The sequence below is a fragment of the Argentina anserina genome, chromosome 6 (assembly GCF_933775445.1).
Source record: "Argentina anserina chromosome 6, drPotAnse1.1, whole genome shotgun sequence".
Classification (NCBI taxonomy): Eukaryota; Viridiplantae; Streptophyta; class Magnoliopsida; order Rosales; family Rosaceae; genus Argentina; species Argentina anserina.
The window spans coordinates 7,408,262-7,417,369 of NC_065877.1; the positions used below are offsets into that span (position 1 = coordinate 7,408,262).

The following is a 9,108-nucleotide window of genomic DNA, read 5'->3' on the forward strand; positions in this document are numbered from 1 at the left end:
CATTGTGGTAATGTGGCTAACGGGCATGGCCCTTGTGCATTCCATACTTGTATGGCTTAACCTAAACATTTAGAGTACAGTTGCGCTCACCCGGTCGCCCCATACTTGTGTGGTAGGCGGGTTGCCCATGGTCCCTTAGGCATGAAATTTGTGGAATACAATTGATTTGTTGATCGATGCTGTAATCAAGTGACTACAACTCATCTACAATGTAATTAAGTGACTACAATGTGTCGTTCCATTGATATAAACTTTTTGTACATAAAAAATAGGTTAGAAAGTAAAATTCGTAATGCAATGGCCTCCATACAAATCAAAGTGGAAGGCTGACAAAATGAAACTTGATTCTCTATGAAAATCCTATTGTTATTCTTTGTTGTTGCCAAGATTATAAATTTTTAATATATATATATATATATATATAACGTTTTGCGGACATGTTTTCAATAAAACTAGTCGCGTTTTTCTCATTTGTAGTCAGAAGAATTGGAAGATGAATGTTCACAACATTATTCATTCTCTTCTTTAACCATTCCAAGTTCTAACAACTCATGGGTGTCTTTCACATAATTAACAACAATATGTATAGTCTTGGTTATGCCCATCAATGGTGGTAGAAATTTCCATTTCGTATTGAATGTTGCATTCAATTTTACATGACGTTACTCTCGAAAATTGTGTGTGAGAAGCCATTGCATATGATATATCTATACCAGAAAAAAACATGATACCTACCAGATTACCCGGAATAGTGGCTCATCACTCAGATGCTTATCTGCTAGCTTCTCGCAGCAGTCACATTCATGCATGGTTTCTTGCTTCATTGTTCTTTCCCATATAACCGATTGAGCTAATCCTCTGAAAAGTTGAGTTTCAATTGCCTAAAACGAACAAAGCTCCACAGCAGTGATCCAAGTTTACCCAGTTCTTGTTTCTACCCAACTCTCTTAAGATTGCAACTGCCATTGTGACCTCATTACCATATCCATCATTCAGCAACACTCGACACAATGAAGATCGATGATTATGTCCTTATCAATCTATTAAATGTCTGCGGTTCGTTGCTCCTCGGTTATGTGTCAACGTCCTTTATTTCAGTTTCATCCTCTAACATTCACAGAAATGTTTTACAGGATTTTCACAACTTCCTATCGTTTATAGAAAACTCAACTCGTGTTTGTCGATGTATTTCCAATGTTTGGTTGTTGCAGGAAATGAAAGAAAGAAAAAAATATTAATGTTTCATGGTAATACATTTGAGTATGAAGTATGAACATCGTATTTATGTCATACATGCTGTGAAGTGACACAAGAAATTCAATCTAATTTCGCCTTTATTTTGGACCAGCTTCCCAACTTTGTGCGTAACACAAACAATGAAAAAGAACAATTTCATAATCTTCAATATATTGTTGACGAACATTATTAAAAATTGATGTCTACTAAGATGATAAATTCCTGTGTCTACAGGATGAAATGAGAATGTGAAAGACTGGTGAGGATTTTGACAAATTGCTACTCACTATTATTTCTCCATATAATCTCTACTAATATAATCTCTACTAAAATAACTCTGTGATAGCATACAAAATAACTCGCCATTATTTCTCCATATTATTACAGCAGTCTATCTGTGATTGATATTTTGATTGGGAATATTAGCAGTTTGCACTTTCAACCAATCATCCAATATTTTGATTGATATTTGTCAGTAAATGCATGTTCTGGGTAGCATCTGCCTGCTGCTGCCTCTCTCCCAGTCTCCCTCTGCCACTGAATGACCTGTCCACATTTGTTCTTCTCAATTCTCATTACCCCCCTCTTTTTCACCCTTCCACTCTTTCATTTGGCACCAATTCTTCTTGTCCTTTCAGATATCAAATTCCTTCATCCCGGTACTTTGGTCCTTTCACTTTTCTGTGCCAAAAGCCTAAAGCACCTCCAAAACTATGTTGCTAAATGTTCCAATCCATAAATGGTCACAAACCCAAGTTGCTACTAACAATTTTTTAAATCTTCAACCTCATATCCTAATGGCAATCAAGATTGTTTGTCTAGCTACTTGTCTTCATATTCGTAGCTTTCAATCTTTAGTGGTCCTTAACTTCTGCATATTGCAAATGCATATAAACCCAAGAAGGGTTTGTGTCAAGAAGTATACGAGCTTTAATTGTTTAGTTTGGAACTATGCCCAGATGAAACCACCCATTTAGAGATAGTGAATTGGACAATTGGTGCTAAGCTAAGGTTCTTTTATATATGGTAGATGCTTTTGGAGCCGGTTAATTAGCCAAGATAAAAGTGTGTATGATATGATGATACAGTATATACCTTGGTACATTACCCAACTTTCGGTGAAAAAAAAAGACGCTAATGAGGCAAAGTCAGAACGTCAAAAATTGGAAGATTTTATTCCTCAGAGTATATCTGAGTTTAAGCCCAGATAAAAACTGAGATTATTTATACTGATATACATATATGACTATATGTGCTTAAAGTTTAATAATCTTTGTTGGTTGAGTGGGTTGAGCGTGAGTACAACGTACATGGAGGACCTGGGTTCAAATCCTGTCATCCTTTTTTATCATCTCTTATATTTTCTTTTTCTGAGATTTCTTTGTTTTCTTACCATATGTTCATATTTTCTACAATATTTCTTACTTTTTTTTCTCCATCTTAAGACAATTGGTTTTAATGAGGATATTATGAAGCCCTTAATAAGTTTATCATGTTTTTGAAAGGAATTGTAAGGTTATCATTTGATTGCAAAAAAAAAAATCTAAATCATATTGCCTTTGTAACTCTTATTAGCCTAGACGAAAACCCAATCATGAATCCGTCACTGGCATAGATGTTCTTCTTGGTAGTCAAGCACAGATTGACAGATAGTAGCTGGGAATCTTATGCAAATGGGGTTTTGAGATTATATGCACAGATGGTGATTGTGATGGTGATGGTGAGGAATTGAGGATAATTCATTTTGAATATATACCAGAGAATCCTATCGAAAACTTGCCCAGTTCTGAGGGAATTTTTGTAACCTATTGCAGAAGATACTGACTTGTATGACATAAATAGGTGTATACTGTAATTAGATTGGATTTCCTCTGGTCCAAAAATGGTGATACTGTATTATGTTCTTGTTTGTGAGTTATGTTCTTGTTTCATATTATTTTATTAAGTTCTAAAGAGAAACTATAATCTTGATCGATTATAATATAGGAAATTCAAGTTCCTGATTTTTTACAGGGTTGATCGATTAATAAAAATTCAACTATAAAAAAAACAAAAGACAAAAAGTTCGCCGTCTGTGGGAATCGAACCCACGACCACGTGGTTAAAAGCCACGCGCTCTACCAGCTGAGCTAAGACGGCTTGTTGGACAAATGTGGAATTACTTTATACATAAAATTATTCTAGTTACATGATGAATAAAGGTCTACGAGTTTACGGAGAAAGATAAAGCCACAGAGATCTCTCCGGCATAAGTCTGGTCTTGAAGAACAACTCTATACTTGGCGCTTCGAAGTCCAGCCTTCCCTGTATCCGTGCCGGAAGCTATCAAATTCTTCACAAAAATTCTGCACAAAGTTAGACTATTGATTAATAAACAGTCATTACCTACTGAAATGCTAAATGCAAACATGTTCATCTAAGTTTAGGGGTCTAGCGGTGTCAAGTAATGCTATGTAGTACATATATACATTTACGCCTACTACTTACGTAGACTGGCCAACAAATACATCGTCATCCAAGATCTTATGAGTGTTCATGATACGCAAATGAAGCATGTACTTGTTCTCCTCCCCACCTGGATACTCTGCCTTGAACTTAAATGTTTCATTCCACACTGGCTTTGTTCCTTGTCCTGCATTTCAGTAGTTTTTCACAGACCAATTATTAAACCAGATGATGTGCTAGTACATATACTTATGGTGATCGACGTTGCGATGGAGCTAGCTAACCTTTAGCCACGCTGCTCGTTTGCCTTTGATTTCCATATTCGATCACAACGTATGTATTCATCTTCACTGCAAATCAATGTCATGTATCGATATGATCTCAAATTACAAAGAATTTACAAATTAACAAGCTTCAGGTAAAGCAGAATGCATGCATGACCTTGATTTAATTTGTAAGCAAAAGAATTCATGTACGTTGCAGGGTTAATTATGTACCAGCAAAATCCATGTCTTTAAGACCTCTCGCTTCAATCAGGTTCACCTCCAATACACCAGCTCTATCACCCATCTCTATCTCTGCAAACCCTCTCAATGATATTAGGAACATATATATTAAACCTAAACTAGTTCAATGTTTTATATAAGGAGAATGGAATTAAGTCTTGGTCGTCTCATGCAATTGGTGTTATAATACGCGGTCATGTATATATATATACATCAGAATTCAGAAACTTCTACCTAATTATTTGTTCTTATCTAGCTGTTATCGATTTGGGTACGTTAGAAACTTCCACTGTGTAATTTCTTTCTGGTTTTCAATAACGTTGTCAACGAGAAGAATTTCGTAGGATACATCTTTGCTGGATTTGGATGATGTAATTATATATGTTCCCTCATATGTATTCGGAAATTAATCAAATTGCTGATCGATGCCTAGGTTGTGCTATTAAACTTGGTTAGATTGCCTCAACAATGATAATCAATCTTACTTTCATGGAGCAGTTTTGGAACATTCCAATTCGTTTTCGTTGATTCTTAGCTTCGCTAGTTTCTTCTTCACACTCAATCTGACTCGTTCTTACGAGGGTACATCTGAAGAATCGAGGAACCTCATTTCCAATCGTCGTCGTGATCTATAGCTGTCTACCTACTTGGAGTTGTTATAATTTGAATATGTCCAATTAGGATTAGTATCAATCTTCTATGTGCAAATATCACATAAGTTAAAATGACTAATTTCCGAACACGTCTTGTGGCCTTCAAGCAACTTGCAATTGACTTGGATTTATATAAATTCAGTTAGATGGTCAATGAAGAAATATAATTAGTTAGACGCCTTAATAGTAGAAAGCTCGCAATGTGGCCCAACTCTATCTAAACCTCGATCTAGAGAACTAAAGTCTTCTAGATATATATTAAATGTTCATGCAAATGGTTCATCATGTGCTAATCAAATGGTTAAACGATTTACGTTTTGGCCAATTTTTCCTATGATTCATATATGTAGTGCATGGTTGGTTTAACTTGTTGATTTACATGTTGGAAATGAAAGCATCCTCACTTTTGGAATTTAAGGATGTCCTCTCTTGATTCTCCCTGTATAAGCTTAATGTGAGTGCTAAACTGCTAATCCCTACTGTGTTTTAAACTTAAAATGAAAGTTCGAATTCCTATCTTTGTCCCTATTTAGTGAGGTTGTATTTTGCTTATGTATCTGTGGCGGGATTGATCGAGTCCATGAAAACTAAAATGGAATCCCAATGAGGCTAGCTAGCCATTACATCTGTATATCAAAAGGTAAAGGCTAAAACTTCTCATAAGCGAAATGAGATGTGCTATATATATTTATCTATACATCGACTGTGAAGGTCACGTACACAACTAACACAAGTTACAAACGAAAAAGTACTCAATGAGCTTTATCACACTTCAGAGTTCAGATATCCTGGTTATCTTTCCACATTGTCTTTTGAAAGTAACCAGAAAACATTTGTAAAAAGGTAGGTTCAAATACATTCATCTATACACAATCACTGCCTACTAGCTACTCCAACGATCTTGGGTATGTACAATTATACTCTCATGACTTGACATAACACCTTCCCTAAACTTGTACTTCAAGTAATGAACGTGGCATGGAAACTGGTCCTGTCAAGCAAAAAGTGGGTTTGCAGAAGGCCTGGGATAATGAACAGTTACTCTATTGGGAGCATCATTGTTGCTGCTTCTGTGAGACTTTCGTGCATCATTAGAAACTCCATTACCAGTTGTATGATGCTCTTTCTGAGTACCTTTGGGCCTGTCCTTTGTTGTGTCCTGAAGCTGCTCCAGTGTAGTTATTACTTCATTCATGTCTGGTCTGTACTTAGGATCAGCGGAAAGACATTCAAGTGCTAGGTTGGCAGCCTTTTGGGCACGATTGAGCGAGTATTGGCCTTCGAGTCGAGGGTCTATAACCCGTAAGACTCGCCGTTTGTTGGTTAGGTACGGTTTTGCCCATTCTACCAGGTTGTGTTCACCAGGTGGCCTATTTCTATCTATAGCTCGTCTTCCAGATAACATTTCTAGAAGAACAACTCCAAAGCTGTATATGTCACTCTTGGCAGTAAGATGACCTGCCAAAGCATTAAGGATGCAATTAATTGATGAGCACTAATTAACAGTAGCTGTTTCCTATAACATACTAGTCAGAATAGCAGCCACATCCCATCATATGCCAAAGAGTAAAAGAGTGTACAGACTTTTAGGCGTTTAATGCATATTTTCAAAAGATAGCATCCTCATATAATAAAACAGAGAAAACTGGGCATTACAGAATATTTCATCAGAAGAAACTACTGAAAGTTGACCCATATAAGTTTATTCTCTTTCAAGGTTGATAATGTATGAATTTACTTGAGTAGAAACAGACTTCATTAATTTTTAAGGACTAGTGTCCTTAAAAATTTCTTACGCAGAATGAGGTAGATTTTTCAGTTACTTGGAATACATTAGTCCAGCTATGTAAGACTACAGTAGTACGCCTTCTCGAGCAAAACATGTAAAAGATAAAGAGAGAATGGCTTGTATCTAAAAGCCAGAAATTAAAACAGTTATCTAAGTAGTACCTGTAGCTAGATACTCGGGAGCAGCATATCCTTGGGTTCCTATGACCCTAGTAGAAACATGGCTTTTGTCACCAGTTGGTCCATCCCTCGCCAGCCCAAAATCAGCGAGCTTCGCATTGTATTTCTGAAACAAAACAAGGTTTGAATGAACCCTGAAACTTGGCAGATCCAACCATTTCAAAGTAGATAACATATGCCAAATGAGTTACATACCGAGTCAAGCAAAATGTTGCCAGACTTGAAGTCACGATGTATGACTTGTTGTTCAGCATTGTGCAGAAAGGCAAGCCCCTTTGCAGCATCAAGGGCAATTTTCATTCGCAAGGTCCAAGAAAGAGGCTGAAAGTGAGAACCTCCTGTCAAAACAGTAATCAATGTATCGATAAGAGAACATTACATACAAATACAATAAACGTGTTAGGAAGGAAACTCCGCAAGGTTAATATATGATTGCCATTCGCCAATATATAGGATGCTAGGAACTCACTCCTGAATAGATGATTTTCCATGCTGCCCTTGGGCATGAACTCATAAACCAGGAGCCGATGTTCATCCTCTAAGCAATAGCCAATCAATTTCACAAGATTAGGATGTTGCAGCTGTCCAAGATAGTTGATTTCTGTCTGTACATCCAAAAACTTTACATTAATTACTACACTAATATTCACCCAAAAAAAAACTCCATTAACGCTCCAATAACCATGCCAATAAAAATATCAAATGCTGCATGCAAGTTTCTCTTAATCTTACAAGCTATATTACCATGAACTTATAAAACATATGATGCACATAATTCATGCCATAAAAGCTAATGAAGAAGAACAGGAGGTAATTCCACTCACCAACCATTCTTTATGGCCCTGGAACCCATCTTGGGTGAGTCTCTTCACAGCAATTACCATGCCAGACCCAGCCTTGGAAGCTATAAGTGTACTCTCATCGATCCAACCTTTGAAAACAGAACCAAAACCGCCTTCTCCTAGTACACTATCAGGACGGAAGTTTCTTGTAGCATTTTTGAGCTCACTGAAGCTGATACTCTTTAGATTGCAGGATTGCAAAATCTCCCCCTCACTCCGAGGAGTTGTAGGCATGGAACTTGATGAGGCCTTGCTACTAGAACCATCCCTACTTGCACTTCTAGAATTGTATCCTACACAAGAACCAATTGAACATTTCACCAAAGACTCAGTCAACGGAGAAAACATGCTAATCTTACTATCACTGATTCAATATAGTTCATCACTCGGACAAGTTTCCAAACCAAATCCTAATCTGTCATGGTGCTACCAATTTGATAATTCCCTAAACTTCTTAAAGTACAGCCTAGTTAACAACAAAGAGGGAAACTGCTTCCAGATTATTAATCACTATAAAAGTAGCCAATTTAGCGCCTTAGCAACTAAAACAAATCAAGCTTGAAAGTCCTAGCAATCATAACCTATTAGATTACCCTCTATAACAACAAACCATTCAGGAACTAAAGATTCAGTCTTTTCTGAGTAAAGCACAAGGCTATTTCGTTTTATTGGATATAAAAGCATAAGGCTCTTTCAATAAAGAACAACAACAGCAACAACAATACCTGTGGTAGAAGGGCTTACTGACTTGATCTTGTTGCTCCAGCAAATTCCCATCAAAGCAAAACCTCCTCAATTCACTCAAACAGAAGTTCATAAACAAAACAAAACAAAATCCTGACTTGAATAAAACCCAAATCAATACCTCTGAAAGAACAGAGAGATCTACCGACAGAGTGAGGTTCTGTTTTCTGGGCACAACCAGCCAATTCATACACAGATTAGGTCACACCTTTTTCTGTACAGGAATCCTAGCTACCCTTTAACCCTTAGTTAACACTAAATGATTAGCTTTCTGAGTTCTTTCTCTATTTTTCTTTGTTGGGTTTGGATTTTTGGATGGAAAACCTAAGCCAAACTAAGGAAAGGTTGAGGAAAAAGGGTGATGTGCGCCTATGCCATTGGAGCTTCCTGCAGGTTGCCTTTTTAGACCTTCGGGAAGCACAGTGGCAAAGACGGTTGACTTGCTTTCTAGCTTCTTTGTCTCTTGCTCCAACCAGCCTACTCATACTGACATTTTTTTATTTGGAGATTTGTTCTTATTGAATTTGTCATATTTCTCATGGAATTTTCTTATGTTACTCATGTCACTGGACTATAAACTTTTTTGAATGTTGCTGGGATGTTCGAAATTCTCTGTTTTTAACCAGTTGGTACTGCTATTGCGCATTTGTGTAGCCAGACAACCAGTAATGGACACAAGAATGAATCTCTCTATTAATGGAAAAACTCAAAAAA

General features: G+C 36.8%; 2 protein-coding genes and 1 non-coding gene across 3 annotated transcripts; all 3 read right to left on the reverse strand.

Annotated features, from left to right (window-relative positions):
• Positions 1-3,302: 3,302 nt before the first annotated feature.
• Positions 3,303-3,375, reverse strand: TRNAK-UUU (transfer RNA lysine (anticodon UUU)). The gene has a single exon. It is a non-coding gene; the product is annotated as a tRNA-Lys (tRNA).
• Positions 3,376-4,341, reverse strand: LOC126800050 (16 kDa phloem protein 1-like). Its single transcript, XM_050527335.1, has 4 exons — positions 4,179-4,341; positions 3,966-4,031; positions 3,724-3,868; positions 3,376-3,581 (listed from the first exon to the last, which is right to left on the reverse strand). Exons 1-4 carry the CDS (start codon positions 4,288-4,290, stop codon positions 3,440-3,442), a joined length of 465 nt encoding a protein of 154 aa, XP_050383292.1. The 5' UTR covers positions 4,291-4,341; the 3' UTR covers positions 3,376-3,439.
• Positions 4,342-5,473: 1,132 nt separating this feature from the next.
• Positions 5,474-8,825, reverse strand: LOC126800048 (probable serine/threonine-protein kinase PBL11). The gene is made up of 6 exons (XM_050527333.1): positions 8,376-8,825; positions 7,633-7,943; positions 7,278-7,413; positions 7,004-7,146; positions 6,791-6,914; positions 5,474-6,298 (listed from the first exon to the last, which is right to left on the reverse strand). The coding sequence occupies exons 1-6, from the start codon at positions 8,425-8,427 to the stop codon at positions 5,835-5,837; spliced, it is 1,230 nt and encodes a 409-aa protein (XP_050383290.1). The 5' UTR covers positions 8,428-8,825; the 3' UTR covers positions 5,474-5,834.
• Between the last annotated feature and the right edge of the window lie 283 nt (positions 8,826-9,108).